Source organism: Cucumis melo, chromosome 3, assembly GCF_025177605.1.
Source record: "Cucumis melo cultivar AY chromosome 3, USDA_Cmelo_AY_1.0, whole genome shotgun sequence".
In the NCBI taxonomy this organism is placed as follows: Eukaryota; Viridiplantae; Streptophyta; class Magnoliopsida; order Cucurbitales; family Cucurbitaceae; genus Cucumis; species Cucumis melo.
The window spans coordinates 3,906,913-3,927,168 of record NC_066859.1 but is presented as its reverse complement, the minus strand read 5'-3'; the positions used below and the strand labels follow the sequence as shown (position 1 = coordinate 3,927,168).

The following is a 20,256-nucleotide window of genomic DNA, read 5'->3' as shown; positions in this document are numbered from 1 at the left end:
TCAACATGCAAGCTCTAATTTCGAACAACAGTAGTGAGGTACACATTCCTTGAAACCTTAATTATATATGTTATGAACATTCGATCGAAGACGATTAGCGGTTGAAACAAAATAAAAATTCAAAGAAGAATGCAGTATATGTTACATTTACATGAGAATAGACAAAAAATCGATTGATGAACACAAGAAAATTGAAATAAAGTCAATCGTAAGGAAGTGAAGAAGAATGAGTTAAAATGGTCAGGCTGTTTGGAATGAGAGTGAATAGCCCTCTTTGATATTGAATGACATGATGAGGGTAGTATCATTTTCGTTCCACCTTTGAGTAGATTTGAAACGTACAAATTCAATTGCAATCAAATTGTTTTTGAAAATTTAAGACACCAACAAGCACAATAGTTATACTATATTTAGACATTTTTCTTCAAAGGATATTTTTGGAATACTTAAAAAGTCAGTACACGTGAAAAAGTTCTTTCTAACTTGTTACAATTCTAATAAGTTTTTTTCTTATTCCATTTTCCAAAGTCAAATTCTAAAATTTGGTAGCAAGTTAAATTTCCTATTTTCATTCCCCAACCCAATGGAAACGTTGAATTAGTCGTTTGGTACCCCAGAGTTGTGTAAAATGATGCTACTGTGATTGGATTGTGTAGGATTTCCTACAGGTCGGAGCTAAAATATTTTTATTCAACTTTCTCATATTTCAATTTTTCTATAAATAAATAATAAAATTTAAACATATCATTGCAACATAAAATTGAGGTAACCAATTTCAAATCTTTCAAATACCTTACAAGATAAAGAATGATAATTCATTCTCTCAAAATAAATAAATAAATAAATAAATAAAAACCATGATCAATAATAATTTCTTGAACCTTTGTTTTTTCTTTATATCAGAATAGATAAAAAATTTAGATTGTTTTTCTCAAACCGTTAATGTAAGTTTAATTTCAAACGAAGGGTTAGAGAGGAAAAAGAGATAGCAACTACATATATAAAATGTAGAATATGAATTTTATAGATCAATTTGGAGAGATTTTTCTCCTTCGACCTTTGAGAAGAAAATGTTGAAACTTCTTTCGTTTTTCTGGTTCCGTAAACACAAAAAAATCTGAAGTTTCTTGTCAAACAACAAAAAATAGGATGAAAAAATTTATCAAAAGGGTAAAGAGAAGAACGCAAAAGACGATGGTTTCAAATCCAAAAAAGTGTACCCTGTCATACTATATCAAACACGGATAATTATAATGAAAGAGAAAAAAAAAAGGAAAAAAGGAATCAATCCACATTAGAAGTATAAGTGGTAAGTTGATTAAATCTTTTATTGTAACAAAACTCAAAAAACCTACACAAAGTACGTACGAAGCCCATTAATACTCCCCCGTTGTCTAACCACGTTTTAGTAGAGAGACAGCTGACAAAAAAAAAAGAATGATCCGAATCAGAAATTTGAAAACCTCCATCCTCAAAAAAAGGTTTCACCTGATTCCATGGAACTCCGGCAACACAGCAATCAGGGGGTCGCCATAGCCAACCGCCTCTGCAAACCATTAATTAAAGTCAAGACGGATACTCTCACCAACATCTTAAGTTGGAGTAAATCCTATTGAACTTGAACTTGCACATTTATAGAATAACTCAATCTTCCATTCTATTTAAACTTTTCATATTTATCAATTAACTTCATTTTCTATCTTAACCTACTTTCTATAATTATCGAGAAACTTCATTTTACAACTCTACATCCAAAACACAAACTTACTAACTCCGACATATTAACCTTAGACTTATTTACTTCTCTTGGTAAGCCAAAAATTCCTTCAATCAACTTCAGGTTCGGACTTTGAGGAATTGTATAAACATAGTATGATTTTATACTTCCACAATTTTTTTAAAAAAACAATTGAAGTAAACAGAATAATCGTACCTCCGTCCTTGAAGAGAACCCTCAATACTTCTCCAGCTACATCCGACTGCTCAACAATGAATTTAAGGGTGAAAATTAGCATCAATGGGAGCTGCGGCTGTTGAGGTTTTGCATAAAAATATATATGCATTCAAAGGTTAAACATGTACCTTTACAGGAAGTTCAGTGCCAAACTGATCCACGTATCCAATTACTTGTCCTTCCTTTATCAAGTCATTCTGTGCATGAAAGATGCAGCCGCATCACGAACTATGAGATTTCTAGCTAAATTTGACGATAATCTAAAACTAAAATTGCCGAAGAAGGAAGGTTATTGCGATATTTTGTTTTGACTTTTTTCTTTTTTAAATCTACCATTATATTAGATGGACCCCAGTTTAGAAATCTAATAAAATGGAAACGTTTGTGGGCAAATATTTAACTCTTTTTATAAGTGTTTTAGTTAGTTAGCCCATGAACAGACCTCTCAAAATAAATGGATTGGTCTCGCATTCCTTCCACCATCCTATCCAATGAATTATTAGGGTTTGTTTTCAAGGCTAGTAAAAGAACTCAAGTTTTAGCTTTATTTATTGTTGAGTGAGATGACTATTCATGCATTCCCTATCAATCTGACCACGTTTCATATAAACTGAGAAATCAGAAAAGACAGCTCTAGTTGAAGTACGTAGATCATTCATAAAACAAGATCATTTGTTCTAAGTATTGATTGTAGTTTTAAGTTTCAATCACAATTTTTTACCATAGCACAAAGAATCCGTCCACTTGGCTGTATATATTAGGTACTCATACTGTCGTGTATTTAAATGGGCTGGTTTGTTCTAGTTAATCAGAAGAACAAGCAGATACGAGGTTTTTTTCTTCTTACAAAGAACAAGAAGATTCGGACTATCTACGGTTTTTCAATTGAAGTGACAGGATTCTCTCTCCCTTGATTCAACAATTTGAACGTTAACTTATTGAAGATGAAAAGTAGGCTTGAAAGCAATACCTCTTTGCAGATCGGAGGTTGCTTCTTTCCTTTTATTGTCCTGCCACTACGGAATGATCCAACCTAGTGAAAGCATAAGCAAAATTACAATTAATAGGATTTCTCAGATTTACTATTCTATCTTTCAGATGTAACATAGCACTAAAAATTAATGCATTACATACCGTAGGAGAAGGTACCAAGACGTATCCTTTTGCTCCAGATGACTCCAAAGCTGCTAGCTTTGACGACTTCTGTAAGGGAATATTGGTAAAAGCAGCTGCTTTCTCTGGAGAAGGTTTCGGAGGTGCTGGTGCAGTAGGAGCCGACTCAACCATGGGTTTGGATGGAATTGGCGGAGGTACTGTTGGAGAAATGGAAGAGAGAGGAGCTCTTACTACTCCAATATTCCGCTTCAAATGCATTTCAAACTCTCCAACCTATAGTAGATAACAGAAGGCAAGTCAATACAAGCATTTCAAGCTCTCCAACCTTTATGTCCCTAATATTCAGTCCTAGGCTAAGCAAAAGAATTAAACAAATTCAAAATGCAGTATGTTTTTAAGGGTACTAGGGTTCCATGTAAATTGTGTTTGTTCTTCGTCTCTACTTTCAATATAGTATCTCTACTTTCTCTACTTTCAATATGGTATCAGAGCACGATATTGAAAAAATCCTAGACGATCATACTCATGGTGGAACCCTAGCAGAAGAGACAGCCAGCAATATTAGTGCTACCGTCGCTGCCGCCATCGAAGCTCGGATTAGCACTGCCATGGACAAATGGTTCCAGCGGCTACAAAACTCACCGGCCAGCCTTACTCAACCGCACTCCTTTGGCAATTCCATTCCATCAGCTGCACAAGGCCTGCACGTGCCGCTAGCTCCAATTCCTCCATCAAACGCGTCGTCAGCTCCAGTCCAGCCAAACCCTCATGTAGGGCTGCCCATACAGGTGCACTCTTTATATGGACCAGCTTCTGAGATTGCCCAGTCAATCCACGCTCTACCACACGCGCCGCCATCAGGTCTTGTCCAGCCACCAATTTCTAGTTTAGTCGCAAATCTTAGTGTCTGTCCCGAGGTTGGAAATCCTCAAGCCCACTCAACTTTTGAGGTGGGTGAATGCTCCGCACAGTCACAACAACAAGTACAAGGTTTGTCTCCCAGTGTTGCTCAACATCAATTGGACATGCTTCGACAACAAATTGCAGCACTTGAAGCTACATTAGGGGCCCCTTCCACCACGCACTTACCACACCGATATATTCTGAGAATCTGGTAACCTCGTTCCCTGCTTTGCCCTCTTTTTATGTGTCTAATACAGTGGCACAGTCTCTAGTGTATTTTTCAGGGTAGAAACTAAATGACCCTAACCAAACTAAATTCACTTCTCAGGCTCAGGCTTGTCAACAAGGTTATAAATGCTTCCACCCATCTTCACATAAGTACTTTGTTACCTCGAATATCACATTTATTGAGGCTTGTCCTTTTTTCCCATTAGATTACTTCAAGAAAAGAGTGTGAGTGAAGAGTTTAACTATATGCTTCTCTTAGAGTCTACTTGTCCTACTGTGGTTACCTTACCTGTGGCTACCTTGCTTGTTCCTAGTCAGGATATAGTCCTTCCCACAAATCAAGTTCCATGGACAACTCTATAGGAGAAATCTCATAAAGGAAGATGGGTCTCTTGCTGTTCAGACGACTCAAGTCCAGGATTTTGGACCAATAAGAGATCAAGGTATGACTAATTCTACTAACTCACATAGTAATAACAAAATGAGTGAGAATGGCAGGTTCGAGAGAATTCAACAGACTCACATCCCAACAGTAAGGCAGGTGAGAATGACAGGTCCGAGACAAATGTTCTAAAAGATATGGGTAAGCAGGGTAGTATTGACGAGGTCATTATAGACAAAGAGGATAGGATTGTTGAGAATGAGGTTGTTGCTGAACATACTGAAAATGAAACTAAGTCGGACCATTCAGGAAATAAAAGTAAGTATGATCCATCTCTTGATCTTCCTATTGTACTGACGAAAGGTACTAGGTCCTGTGCAAAGCACTCCATCTTTAATTATATCATACGAGAATCTCTCACCATAGTTCAGAACTTTTATTGTTAGTCTTGACTCTACCACAATACCCAAAAGTATCCACCTTGCCTTAGAGTGTCCAGAGTGGAAAGTTGCTGTCATGGAAGAAATGAGAGCCCTAGAAAAGAACAAGACCTGAGATCTTTGCACACTTCCCAAGGGACACAAGGTTGTTAGATGCAAATGGGTGTTTACACTCAAGTACAGAGTAGATGATACCCTTAACAAACATAAGGTCAGGTTAGTTGCAAAATGGTTCACCTAGACTTATGGGATTAACTATTTTGAGACTTTTTCTCCTGTTGCAAATTTAAACACGGTTAGAATTTTGTTGTTTGTTGCAGTGAATAAGGATTGGCCCTTATATCAACTTGATGCTAAGAATGCATTCTTGAATAAGGATTTAAAAGAGTTTGTCTCTAGGATTTGAAGCTCAATTTAATAATCAGGTTTGCAAGCTTCGGAAGTCTCTATATGGGTTGAAACAATCACCAAGAGCGTGGTTTGACAGATTTACTACTTTCATCAAAAGTCTCGGGTACAATCAGGGGCACTCCGATCACAACATGTTCACCAAAGTCTCGTATTGATTCTCTAAGTCAATGACATTGTGCTATCTGGGGATGACACTGATGAGATCATTCTCCTAAAGAAGGAGATGGGGTTTGAGTTCAAAATCAAAAACTTGGGGAATCTGAATTACTTTCTCAGGATAGAAATTGCTAGATCCATAGAACGCACTTCAGTGTTCCTAAGAAAGTACACCCTGCTAATACACCCATTGAGTTCAATACCAAACTCAAAAATTCAGGTGACAGGATTCCTGTTGATATAGAGAAATATTAACGCTTGGTGGGAGAGCTTATTTACTTATCTGACACGGCTTGAAATCTCCTATGCTATGAGCATCGTCAATCAGTTCATGCATGCACCTTATGAGGACCACATGGAGGGGTTAGCAGGATTATGAGGTATTTAAAAGCAACTTCAGGTATAGGTCTAAGATTCAGGAAGACTGATAGAAGATGTTTTGAAGCTTATACTGATTCTAATTGGACAAGATCTATTGTTGATAGAAAGTCTACCTCAGGCTACTGTACTTTTGTGTGGGGCAATCTTGTTACTTGGAGAAGTAAGAAGCGAGGAGTTGTGGCTAGAAGCAGCACTAAAGCAGAATACATGGCTATGAGTTTGGGGATCTATGAGGAGATTTGGCTCCAAAAGGTGTTGTCTGATCTTTGTCAAGACTATGAGGTGCCTATGAAGCTATTTTGTGATAACAAGGCAACCATTAGTATTATCAATAACCCGATCCAACATGACAGGACTAAACATGTGGAGATTGACAAACACTTTTCAAAGAGAAGCTTGACGATGGTAGCATATGCATTCCTTACATACCCTCAAGCCAACGGATTGCTGATATCCTCACAAAGGGGCTCCTTAGACAAAGTTGGGTCTTTATGATGTTTACGTCTCAACTTGAGGGGGAGTGTTGGAAATAATGGGCTTAGGTCATGTTGAAAGCCCAATGGTAGTTACGTAATTTACTTTGCCCTATTTTTTATTCTACTAATTTGGCTCGTGTTACCTATAAATACTTTTCCTTTGTACCTTTATGAGTATTAGAAAATAATAAAAATATCAGCATCATGGTTTTCCTCCCTATATTAGAGTTTCCACGTAAAATTGTGTTTGTTCTTCGTCTTTACTTTTAATAATAACCATGTGATGTATGTTCTGATAAGAGTCTCTCGTACAATGTTCCTCTCATTCTCATGAAAATCATGATATTAGGGGAAGGATAAACTGAAAACTATTAACCCTGCGTGGCTGTTCAATATAGAAAGACATTTCACAAAATTGGAATTTCACTACACCTTTAGTTTTAGTTCAGCAATCTCTGATTCATCACAGACCTCCAGCACCAATGCCTGATGATTTTCAAATAGTACATAAGTCAGTTCAATTCAGAAGCACAGGACGTATTAGTTCAAAGAGGAAAGATAGACACTTTATATTAATCAACTTTATTTGAAAAATTGATATTGGAATTGGTGGATGTCAAATATAACATTCAACTTATCAACTGTAAGAAAAGGATATTCAAATTTCAGCAAGATATTATGAACAAACAAGGGACAAAACTTACGGTTGGCTTTGGAAAAGAACTGACAAATACAATCCGCAAGTATTTGGCGAAAACAAGTTTCTTTGATATTTTGGGAATAATTCTAAATTTCTAAGGTCTAGTCTGTTCCATCCTATGCATATAAAAACCATGAAGGACAAACCCATAACATACGAGTGTTGGTAAGTTTCTCGTCATACGGAATTTCAAATGAAGTTCTAATGATTACTAATGAAAAGGGATGCCCATAAAAACCATTTTCTTTTCATTATGGAAAAAACAGGAAGAGAAGATTAAATTTATACTCACTTCAAATCCATTGGGAAAAGTAGCATTTGATGCAGGTTTCTTCTGTACTGAACCCTGGGCGCTATCTGTCAATGTCAAGTTGAAGGTATAAAAGCCAATAAAGGTGTAACTATATAAATGAATCAACGTATAGAACCATCAACAATGGTAGTCTAAACTTTAAATAGAAACATAATAGTTTAGTTACAACTAAGAAACCAAAATAGTTCACCATGGATGAAACACATAAGTTATTTTCGATAGGAGGGGTATGATTTCGTTTAACTTAAGTAGGAGTTTGTTCTTTATATCTAGGGAGCATGACATAGCTAACAAGGAAGCATATGAATATTCAGTAAGGCCATGTCATTTTTGGAGGGACAATTTTGAATTTCCTGTGTGGCTTTTTTAAAATGGGAACATAGCCATACAATACGAAGTAAGTTTAGGACAGAGAGAATTCCTGTACAAGAGAGGAGGTAGCAACAAGGGTTGGTAGGGAGAATTAAGTCTTGAATATGGGGCACAGCATGCCTTTAATCTGCTACCTTTAACGTGTCCTTCAAACCAGATCGTACCTCTAGCCTTCTTAAGGCAACAGAAATATGGACATTATTTTACCCAACTGAGGCAAAAGGTATTGAGCTTATAAATTAACAAATACGACACATATAATGATCAAACGTAATGCAAAATAAGAAGCTAGCAATAGAAAGCAAAATTTTACCAGGAATGCTTAATCATCCATGCTGGAGAAATATATTCAGTTTTTTTTTTCTTTTTAAAAAAAGATATTTAGGTGGAAAGAAAACTAATTTCATTCAGAAAACAAATGAAAAATACAAAAGTATACAAAAGTATACAAAATATCAAGCCCAAAAAGGCCCTAATAAAGAAAGGGCCTCCAACTCAGAGTAGGACTACCTAGTGTGTAATTACAATAATATTCAAAACTAAAACACAAAGAAAAACATAAAAACTCTCACCAAGGACCAATTTTTGGCACTAGAATGGTGATGGTGGGTACAGTCAGAGGAAGAATAGAATTTAATCCCAGAACCGAAACATACTGAAAATTCAACTACAAAACCGCTTACCCTTAGGCTTAGCAGCTTCCGAAACTTCAGGTGTCTTTATGCATGATACCACTATCTTCTTCTGGCTTGTTGGACTATGTATGGGCTTACCAAAAATTGATAGTCTTTGAATGCTCGACTTATTAGTACTAGCCAGGTAAATTTTACTTGGTTTATCAACTAACTGCAGACGTGAACCACCTGCAAAATCTGGAATCACAGAATAATATACAAATTTTAGGTTCTTGTAGTGAGCAATTCAAATTCAACTAATTTCTAATGAAGAGAAAGAATAAAGGTCTGATGTAATTTCAAAGAAACGGTGCATCTTATCTTTAGGTTAATATCCCGGCAACAAATGGTGGTGACAACAAAAATGAAAGCAGCAATCATCGTCCGTTTCTCTTTCAAAACATTTTATCAAGAACCGCGAAAATGTTAGAATTTCAAGAACCTCATTAGAACATAATAGAGAACCTTTTCTTTCAAACCTTCCATTCTCAATGATCAATGATCAAAGGCCGAAAGCAAACACTATCTTTAAGTCTACAAACCTAATTTGCTAAATAAGGTAAGCTGCCTGCTAGGCTGCTACCATACCGAGGCTACCTAAACTAAAAAGAATTCAAGAAACGAAAATCTCTTTTAAAAATTTGTTTCAGAACACGAAGAATCAATCACACACAGCGAGTGAACAAAATCCTACGCCATCGATTATCGTAGCTCAACATACAACTAAATCACACAATAGATCCGAAAATGCTTCACAAAATTCCATTTTACGAAATGAAAATTCACAGTCGGTGAAGCTCAGCTCACTCATAATTCAACATTACAAAATCAAACTCACATTTCAAACAATTACTCAATCAACATCGAGGATAACATCGGCTATCAAATTAACATTACAGAATACGAGGGGGGGGGGGGGGGGGAAACAACAAAGCGAAGGTCAGGAAAGGCTACAATTTTACGTCATTGCGCAACGCAACAAGAGAAGTGAAATGAATGAAAAATTGGATAGAAGGCGAGTGATGAGAGAGAAAAAGACTTACAGTGAAAGGATCGAAGCGATGCGGAGGACTCCATGGAGGAGAAGCGAGAAGTGAAGTGGAAAACAGCTGAGGATCAGGCGGAGCTAGAAACGAGCAGCAAAGTAGAGGTTGGAAGTTTATGCGGAGATATGGAGGCAAAATCGAGGGAGAAAAAAAGTGGAGTTATATTGTCCCCGGTTGTTGTGAGCTTGTGATTCGTCACCGTTGGAAGATGTTAATCTTCGAAATCTCCGCCCATTCTCATTAGTTTCTCCGTGTAATAAGAATAACTTTGCTCCCACCTTCTTCCCCCATCTAATTCGTTTATTATCAAGTAACTGCCATTCCACGTTTTTAATCTGTACCCGCACCAATCCTAATCCCCTTCCGGACCTGTCTCCACTCTTCAATAGCCCATTTCAACTATTAAGGCCCAAAAGCCCATTTAGAAGTTAGAAAACAGAAAACCCTAAATAACGTTTCCCTTTTCCACGATTTTTCTCTCTCGTCCTCCCCGATTCTGCTCTCCCTTCACCGCCAATATCGAAGTTTTCAGCGTCGATCACCCCTTTCTCCGCCGCTGTCATAGTTGTTCGATCTCCCTCCGTCAGTGAAGATGCGCATAATCTAGGCCAGAAACTCACGGATACCAAAATGATCTGAATGCTTGTTTGTTCTTCATGGTGAATTTTTTTCTCTTTTGTTGTGTCTTGTAGTTCTTAATCTTATTTTACAGTATGAACAATTAGGCTAACTCCTTTAATGGCCGTATTAGATCTCTTATTAGAGATGGGATCGGCGAAGGATGAGCAATTTTCCATGTTTGAGGAGAAGGTAAAACGGACTGTGTATGTTGATAATCTCTCTCCTCAAGTAACTGAGCCTGTTTTGAGAACTGCTTTAGATCAGTTTGGGACTGTGGTCAATGTCCATTTTATTCCAAATTACACGGAGCCAATTAATAGCTCTCAATGTGCTCTAGTGGAGATGAAGGATTCGAAGGAGGCGAAATCTGTGATCGCCGTTATAGCTGAATTCCCTTTCATGATGTCTGGAATGCCGAGACCGGTGAAGGCTCGCCCTGCCGAAGCAGAAATGTTTGATGATCGTCCTGTAAAGCCTGGTAGGAAGATTAGCTTTAGATGGCTGGAAAGTGATGATCCTGATTTTGAAGTGGCCAGACAAATCAAGCGTCTTACGAAGAAACATGTGGCTGAAGCTGCATTTTTGCTCAAGGTATGAATTTCAGAATCTCAGTCTCTCAACTTGAATTCCAATTTAGTGCTTAAGTGATTGCATTTATGAACTTTAATTTGTGATTCTTAGGCGATGGTTGATATTTATTAGATGGATGTTTGTTAATTAAGCACATCGTGGCACAGCTGACAAAAGTAAGAGGTTAGTTAGACAAAATGAAGGGACAAATTCAATCTGCCTAGTAGATTGTTGTCACTCGATTCTGTTTAGCTATCCTCTCTCTCGTCAACCATTTTTTTGTCATATTCTGCTCAATCAATCTATTACCGTTTGTTTATCTAATAAATACATCACATTATCAGTGGATGATAATCGAAAGTAGTATGTAATTAGATCCTTTTAAGTTTAAAATTAAATAAACACAGACCATTAACATTCGGACTTGATTTTTAATATGGTCAAATTATAAGATTGGTTTCACAACTTTGAGATTTTCCCTTGATTATCTAGTTAATATTAGTGCTGTTGATGCATAGCCGGGCGCTCGCCAGAGGCGAGAAAGTACCTAAGATAAGAAGCACTTTTAGCAAAGGGCTTGCCTTTCACACCTTTTAGTTGCCTTGAACATATGTGCAAGGCAACGCAGACGCTTGTCTTGTTCAATTGTTCAACTTACATTTCTAGCAAAAAAAAATTCGTTCTCCAATACTTTGATTAAGAGGAAGTATTGAAGTTTGTAAGGTAGAATTTGAAAGATCAAAGGATGGAAGAAAAATTGAAGAGAAAATAAGAAGAAATCCCGATGGAACCATTACTAGACACAAAGCAAGATTAGTTGCCAAGGGATACCATCAACAGGAAGGCATAGACTTTGAAGAGACCTTTATCCCAATTGTAAAGAAACCTACTGTTCGGATAGTTCTATCTTTAGCTACACATTTTGAATGGAAACTAAGGCAACTTGATGTTAAAAATTCCTTTTTACATGGCGAACTCCGTGAAGAAGTCTATATGCAACAACCACAAGGTTTTGTTGACAAAACAAGACCAAACCTAGTGTGCAAACTCAGAAAATCATTATATGGCCTCAAACAAGCTCCTCGAGCTTGGTTTGAATGTTTCACAGCTCACCTATTGACACTTGGCTTTAATGCTTCGAATGACAATAGCTCATTGTTTGTTCGAAAAATTGGAAAATCTACCACTTATCTCCTACTTTATGCAGATGAAATCATAATAACAGGCAACAACCAGCCATACATTGATGTGCTAATAAGTCAACTGCAGCAGAAGTTTGATACGACTGACTTGGGAATGTCGAAATATTTTCTGGGGCTTGAAATCCTGAGGAACTCATCTGGTATCTTTGTCACACAAACAAAATATGCTAAGGATGTACTACAAAGGTTTGGAATGAATGGATGTAAACCATGTAATACTCCAATTGCTATACATTCCTTTAGTGACAAACCAGACGATTCATGTTCAAATGAAGATGTCAGCCTATAGAACTATTATTGGAGCCCTCCGATATCTCTCCTTTACTCGACCAGACATCATCTTCTCAGTAAGCAAACTCTCACAGTTAATGCACTCACCTGCCTATTGCCATCTTACAGCAGCCAAAAGAGTACTAAGATACATCAGTGGAACCACTTCAAAAGGCATACTCTTCAAAAAGTCCATAAATCCATTCAGAGTAAATGCATTCTCAGATTTAGATTGGGCCGGAAATAATCCTATATCATGGGTTACCAAAAAGTAGTCCACTGTATCTTGAAGTTCAACCGAAGCTGAATATAGAGCCCTTGCAACAACAACTTCTGAAATTTTTTGGATTCGACAACTCCTTCGAGACTTAGATGTATTTCGAAGAGAACCTCCTTGTTTATGGCGTGACAACAAGTCTGCCTTCCAACTTGCTCATAACCCTGTCTTCCATGGTCAAACCCAACACAGAAGTGGATTTTCACTTTATAACGGAAAAAGTTGTCCAAAATGACATTACATTGCTGTACATTCCCTCCACAGAACAGCTCGCTTATATATTCACAAAACGTCTCACTATCGATTGCTTCCACACTCTTCCATCCAAACTTATGCCTTAAGCCTAAAGTGCATCAGTTTGAGGAGGATATTATCATGTATAATTACAGTTTTAAAATTAGTTATTATTTTTTGATAATACTGTACTGTAGCAGAGTATTATAAATATTCTTAATTACCATCAGATTTGATCAATGAGAATACACTTCAGTTATTAACCATTGGGCATTAGTTTTCACCTCTTACCTTTAGGCGATTAAAAAGTTTGTCACCTTTAGGTGGCACCTTGGACCTTGAAAACACCGGTTCATATAATTTTAAATCTCTTTGGTAGGTCTCCTCAACTTTTCTGTTGTGTTTTATAGGTGTCTATTGTGAAACCCAATATTCCCGTAGGTTTAGTTTTTTCATGCTTTTGCACCAAACACACTTGAAAATTGAAATCAACCCATATGGATACCGGCGTATTGCTCAAGTAAGTATTAAGCTAGCGTAGTTAACAACAGGTTTGTTAGGCTCGAAGTTCAAATGTTTGACACTTTTTGAAGTACAAAGATTAAAGAGATACAAACTTGGAAGCCGGGGGTCTATTGGAAAACGTTTAGAATAATGGGCTAAGTAAATGGATTCTAAAAGTTCAGGTTTGTCCAATTTCTTTGCAGCAACATTTGGCGGAAGAGGAAAAGCTTGCAAAGCAGCAACAAGAAACGCTGAGAGGAAACTACAAGAAATATGAGATTGTAGATAGTGTAATGGCCGATGGAACTGCCCGCAGGTTAGCAAAAAATTATAATATGCGAGTTTCAGATGATTAATGCCTTTGAAGCCTTGCTTTTGTAACCTCTTAATGCCACTGATTTTTACCTGTAAATTTGTACAAATTGTCATTTATATGGCTGAATAGAGATGAATTAGAGACTTCTTTTGTGATTTAGATTTTAGAGGGAGAAAAACAAATATTTAGTATACTACTCCTAACAACACTCTTGGCATTTGTTTTAAAAGGAAAACATTGTATTTTCCCCATCTTTCAGGAGTTCATTTTAGGATTTCATCACTGATCTTGACAAAAAGCCTAGTAAAATCATCCCAAATGTATGATTTAAATATATGAGTCCATGATGTGAACTTTTAGCTTAAACTTTCATCCTTATTCACAAAAGAACATTGTTTTTAACAAAATTTTTATTAAGAAATAAGATCTATAATATGCACGATAGGGAGAGAGGAATCAACCAAGGCTTGAAGTTATGGATCAAGTGTTGTCAGTTGAGGATGTAAGAGTTGGACACGAAAGGATGAAACAATAAAATTGTGGCATCTCAGCTTGTTCACATTAGCTGCAACAAGTTAAAGATAGTGATAAATAAGTTTTATGCTTAAAGGACTGTCTCAACTTGTTATTAGAGAAAACATGGTTTCATTTAGTTGAAGAAAGATGTATCAACTCTCATTCAAAGAGTCCAAGTTCATGCAAAGCAACCATAGGAGCTAGTTTAGTTGAACTTATTAGTTCGGTTAAATAATAATCTTTAATTATTAGTATATTATGATCGCAAATTCGTGTTAGACACGTAATAGATATTGATATCTATGATATCTATAGATACGTATTTGACACACGATTTGACGTATTTGTTTATGCGGTTACCATTTTTTTAATAGAAAAAGGTGTTGCAATTTGCCAAGAAAGAATGATATGCTGAGAAGTCTTAATGCCTATAAAAATCACGTGCTAGCTTGCCTTATATTTTGCTTGAGGATTTAGTATCTCGCCTTGTTGATCGAAATGCCTAAATTGATCATTTGTTGTCTCACCTTAAGTATTGATTAGAATGCCTTATGTTCTGCTCATAGGGACTTGTCATGTACTAATCAATTCTACTAATGATCAAAACACCTCTTGTTAATATGCCAAGTGCAAAATAGAAGAAACTAGTTGAGTCGTGGATCTCGCTCTCTTAAGACATTTCGTGGATCTGCTCCTTTGTACAAATAGATTTCTAATGTTTCGTTGTTCTAGAATAAAGCAGTCTTGTTCTTTAATTACTTTTGCACTAAAACCAATCAGAATCTCAACACTCAAATAAGTACCAGCTATGCTTAGAAATCTCACCAGAAGGATAGTTTAATGAAGAGTTTTTCTTATTTTTCTCATATATCGAAATGAAGAATGAAAGGGGTTTATATAAAGTGAGGAGACAAAGAGAGACGTTGGAAATTAATTTGAAAAATTAATTTTTGAAACATTTGTAATCAAGGCGAATGTTAAAATAGGTAAAAAAACGTTTGATTCTTTAATTATGCGATAAAGATCATGTCATTTATTATATCTCATCTCGTCTGACAATCTTGCGTAGGATGTCAGCCTGTGCGATGAGATATTTTAGTATTTTGTATAGCCAATTCTATTGCGTAGTCATGATCCACATAATTCACATAATTTGATAACTCATTGCGTAGGATCTCAAAACTATCAATCTCATAGCTTAGTCTTATTCTTTCTTATGTTTTAAAAACCTTTTCTCTTGTTTTAGTCCTTTCGTCAGAAAGAATACGACGCATTAAACTTTCGGGTTGTTAAGACACTTCATATATCAAAAGATGGTCTCTATAGAAGCCAACCACATTCGGGCCTTGGTGGGGTCTTCTAAGGACCTGTCAAATGTCTTAGGGTTGTACTTCTTGAAATCTCTCATATGTTTAGCCTCTACTGACAGCTAATTTAGCACGTTTTAGGTTCCATGGGGTCTGAGCACGGGCTGGCGGGGTCTGTTGGACAGCATGAAATGGTGTTGACGCATCTTTTAGTATATTTTGATACCTCTGCTCCATTGTAGCGAGGTATGCCTGAGTGACAGGTGTAGTGGGGTTAGCATCTTGTATGGCAGGTTGTTCCTCATGTTGGGTACGTTCAGCTCCTCTGCCTCTCCTACCACCTCTTTACTCCTTTACGTGACAACATTTTTTCTAAATTCCACCCTCAAAAGTCCTTCACAATGCAATCGTAATATTCATACTTTATATAGTTTAATTCAAGCAAGGTCATAAACATATGCATCATCATATATTATAAAACATACTTGGCGAGTGACAAAGGACCATATTAGTCATAGTGATAAGAACAAAAACAAAAACTTACATCGTAAGTCAGTCTGCAGAACCTAAGAACTTTAGACTCTGATACCAACTGTGACGACTCAACTTTTTATATTAAGCTGAGGTGATTACTACTAAAAAAAATTAAAAATTTTCTTAACAAAGTGAGAAAACAACAATAATTTTGAACGAAAACCTTGAATGCTCCGTAAAATTATCTATGAATAAATGTATATGAAAATAAATTTAAAATAAACTCTAAATTGGGGTCCTATCTACTTTTAAAGAAAAATAGTCAAAGAATGCAAATATGCTAAAATCAAAATGATAACATAAAGTGGAAGCAAAAGGTTCCCCTATGGCAAGTCGCGGTCACTTCTTGGCATTCGCCAGCTTTCCTCTACCTCTATCTTTGCCTAAAAATTTAAACATAGAAAGAGTGAGTATAAACATATACTCAGTAAGAAACCTACCACTAGTCCCGTTAAGTGTCTGTTATCTTTAGAGTCTCGTAAAGAAGTACCTCTAAGCTGGTGCGTTCGTGAACACACGCAATCTAATGATCCCATAGTAACATCTCTGGTCTTAAGAGAACCTAAAGAAACACCTAGGACAAAACTGATATTCATTGAACTTGAAAGAATACCTAGGACAAACTAATCTTCAGTGAACCCGAAGGAACACTTGGGACAATTAAGCTGTAAGTGGCCCTATCCAACCACTCATATACATAACATCTCATGAGACTGGTGATCCCGTTGGACCACACAATCATAAAAAAAAAGTGTTGATCATCATATGTTATTGATACATTATGCATTTTAGCTACATTAATGCATAATAGATAAATCACATGTAAACTTTTAACTTCAGTATGAGGGTCTAGTAGGAGAATCTCTTACTAGAGATTAGCTTAACCAAAAATATTCCTAACAACAACAGTCAAGCTTTCCAAGAGTAAATCCTAAACAAGCTCAATCAGTAACAGTTGCTTAATGATCCAAAAATCCATTTAATACAACTTACCCAAAGTTGAGGTTGAATTCCAATAACCTTAATTGGAAAAAATTAAAGCTCTCAGTTTCTCCAATAAACTCTAACCAAGCCTTCATAAAAAATATAATCCAACTTAAATGAGATTCCATCTTAAAATCCAAAATTAAATTACTTAGGGTCCAAAAATTAATTTTTGTTGGGCATACCAAAAACCGAATTAAAACTTACCAAAAAAATAGTAAAGTGGCTCAAATGATGGCTTGGCTAACAAAAGAGAAATAAAGACAGCTCGGCTCGCCTTAGATAGAGAAGGCCGGCTCGGAAGAGGCCAAGGGCGTGCGGATTAAGGTTGGCTCGGATGGAGAAGGATTGGCTCGGCAATTGGTTTGGGACGGTTGGGACGCACAACTTGCAAGGAGGTAACGACTCGAATTACCACGATGCGGCTAGGACCTGAGGAGTTTGCTTGGGTTGCGGCTTGCGAATGGTGGCCAGAGCGATGAAACTCGGGATAGAGAGGGATGGCTCAAGACGTTCTCCGATGCCGATCGGACGGAGCTTCGATGATGGTTGCACGCGACGACGGAGTTAATACCACGTGGAGGAGCGGTGGACGCGAAGCGAAAACAAATCCCTTATCATCTTTCTTCAGTTAATACTAATATAATCTCCTTTTTATCTTCTTTTTCTATTCTCCCAAAAATAATATCGAATATTTCTCTCTGCTCAATCACATCCACTTTTATCTTTCCAGAATAATATATATATATATTCTTAAATAATTATATTATCTCATAATATAATTATCCTTTAACTTCATAACTTAATTAATTATATAATCATATATATATATATAAAATTACATATAATCTCACCAATTTAAATCAACGAATAACATTCAATTTAAATCAAATCTTTCAACACTAAAAGTTCCAAATTTCACATAATTAATTAAATATTTTTTTCCAAAATATCTAATTAATTCTAATTTCTACCAAATCAAACAATTTTCAATAATATCTCAAATTATCTCCAATTAATACCTCAATAATTTCAACATACCTAAAATTATTCTAAGATAATTTTTTAAAAAATTAAAATTAATCTTATTTTGGGGCGTCACAAGATATATTTTTAACGTATCAATATCCTAACTTTTTAGAAATCGATGTATCGTCGTATCCTATTGTATCTATATCTCGTATTTATATTCATGTGTTGTGATTAATAGGTGATACACATTGGGGTAACTTAACATATCTAATCCATTACACGGCGACTTTTACACCTAACTATCTAGTCCAGTTAAACAATATCCTTTAAATAGTGGTATGCGCTTCCTTGTGACTTTTATAGGTATAGGTGGGTGTTCCTTACCGAATAAAAGTCAAACGATTGAGAGATTTAATATTCTTTTAAGTACTTGGGGCAAAAGAGTGAAGAAAATCTCGCTAGAGAATTGCTTGGGAGAAGTGAGAAGATGGAAATTTGGCTAAATTATAAAATTGAAGAATTTGAAAGTAGCCATTAGATTTATGTTAAATTAAATGATGAATGATGGAGATTAAAATATGAAATTGTGGAAAGAATTCAATTTAGAAGAGAGAAAATACATTTATTTTCTAAAAAAAGCTCAATTTGATCGTTTGTCATAATAATCATCTTTTTTAAAAAATAATTTTAATAAAAACCTTAAATGAACCTTGTGCCATAATTTGAGTAGTTTAACTCGTTCGGTTATTTCTCTATGTGCCATAAAAACCTTCTATCACGTGATTGGTTCATGTGTCACATCATCGTCACATATCTTTTTCAAATATTCATTTGGTTATTATGGATGAGTTTTATGTTATTTAATAAAGACGTTATTAAGGTATTAGTAACCAAAGATATTGAACAAGTGATTTACTCTTTATAACCCTGAAATCAATAAACTAAGATTCCATGATTATGGCATATATAATTAAATTTTATGGGTGACATAAAAGTGGATCAAGTTCGAGTAAAAGAACATAAACGATCTACAATGTAGGAATAAGGTTGGGTACCTTCTTCTAGGGCACTATAGATGCGATCCATTTTGTATTTAATACAAACAATGTGATCTTGAATTATTCATGTGAAGATATGTGAGCGGGAGTGTCCTATGAAGGATAAAATCGAACCACAAAATAGATGTTCTTACTTTGTAACTCCATTTTAAACAATAATATCATTTATTGTTTAAAACAGTGTTATAAACTTCTGATTATTTCAAATTCGATGACCTAGGTAACAAAAACTTAATCGTGAGCTAATTATAAGCTTCTGTTTATTTAAGATTACCATTAGATCTACATAGGTGTGAATAGTCCATGCTTGTTGGCTCAATAAGCCTTTCATTTTAAGGGTAAGACCATGTATATAGTTGGGGACATAAGATGTAAGATAGGATTCACTTTACACGTCATTAAGGACAGTAGGGAAGTTGTTCCTTAAGTTCTAATTCCAAGTCTTAAACAAGTGATCTTACCTTTTCATTGGTTCGAGAGAGGCTTGATTTAGTGGTTAGACCACAAATCAATTAATTTTAGGATCATTTAGAGGAACAATGAGACTTAAGAAACAAGGAGTAATTTTAGGGACTGAACTGTAATTTTAACCTAATCGCAATTACAAGCAACTTTTAAATGGTCAACTTATTAATCATGGTTCTATCAAGTAGATAGAAATATATCTCAATGATGAGAGTGCAACTACGGGCTTTAATGGAGTGTCCTAGTAATTAACAAATGTTGGTTAGCTAGGTTAAAGAGTTTAGTTGATAATCTCAAATCATTAGAGGTCATAATCTGTAGCCCAATTAAATCACTCTACTAGATCATAACGAAATTAACCTTAGAATACTGTGATGAATAAGGTCGAAATGTTCAAACTAGTTTAGAGAGTAACATTATATATATTCAATATATTTTACGACTTGGTGCAATGAGTGTATTTGAGATATTTAAATATGATTTAAATTTAAAATTTTGGACATGGATTCATATTCAATTGTTCGACTAGTAGAAAATATTAATTTGATATTTTATATTAAATGATTAAATAGTTTAATTATTTATTTCATTTAATTAATATTGATTTAATTAATTAATTAATATATAAAATAAATTAATGAAATAAAATAGGGTTTTGACTTTTGAAATCAAAATGATGAAAGGTGGACCAAGGTTTAATGGGAAAATCCATAATTTAGTGGGAAATCCACCTTTAGTGATACTAGTAACAACACGTGTAATGTACGTAAAAATTACACACAAAATTTATAATTTTAACGTAACTTTATAAAATTGAAATAGTCATTCCAATATTCTCCAAATTCATCATCTTCTTCTCCTATGTTTCTTTGTT

The 20,256-nt window shown here is 35.5% G+C and overlaps 2 protein-coding genes across 3 annotated transcripts; one reads left to right on the top strand and one right to left on the bottom strand.

Annotated features, from left to right (window-relative positions):
* Positions 1-1,294: 1,294 nt before the first annotated feature.
* LOC103485593 (uncharacterized) lies at positions 1,295-9,852 on the bottom strand. Of its 2 annotated transcripts, XM_008443264.3 has the most exons (9): positions 9,550-9,852; positions 8,516-8,704; positions 7,440-7,504; positions 6,880-6,933; positions 3,089-3,343; positions 2,925-2,987; positions 2,083-2,151; positions 1,934-1,979; positions 1,295-1,546 (listed from the first exon to the last, which is right to left on the bottom strand). In XM_008443264.3, the coding sequence occupies exons 1-9, from the start codon at positions 9,581-9,583 to the stop codon at positions 1,485-1,487; spliced, it is 837 nt and encodes a 278-aa protein (XP_008441486.2). In that variant the 5' UTR covers positions 9,584-9,852; the 3' UTR covers positions 1,295-1,484. The 2 variants fall into 2 exon arrangements, with proteins under 2 accessions (XP_008441486.2, XP_050937842.1); XM_051081885.1 differs by lacking the exon at positions 1,295-1,546 and having other exon boundaries at positions 1,613-1,979; positions 9,550-9,849.
* Positions 9,838-13,705, top strand: LOC103485592 (uncharacterized). Its single transcript, XM_008443263.3, has 3 exons — positions 9,838-10,211; positions 10,304-10,764; positions 13,434-13,705. The coding sequence occupies exons 2-3, from the start codon at positions 10,318-10,320 to the stop codon at positions 13,584-13,586; spliced, it is 600 nt and encodes a 199-aa protein (XP_008441485.2). The 5' UTR covers positions 9,838-10,211; positions 10,304-10,317; the 3' UTR covers positions 13,587-13,705.
* The last annotated feature ends 6,551 nt before the right edge of the window (positions 13,706-20,256 follow it).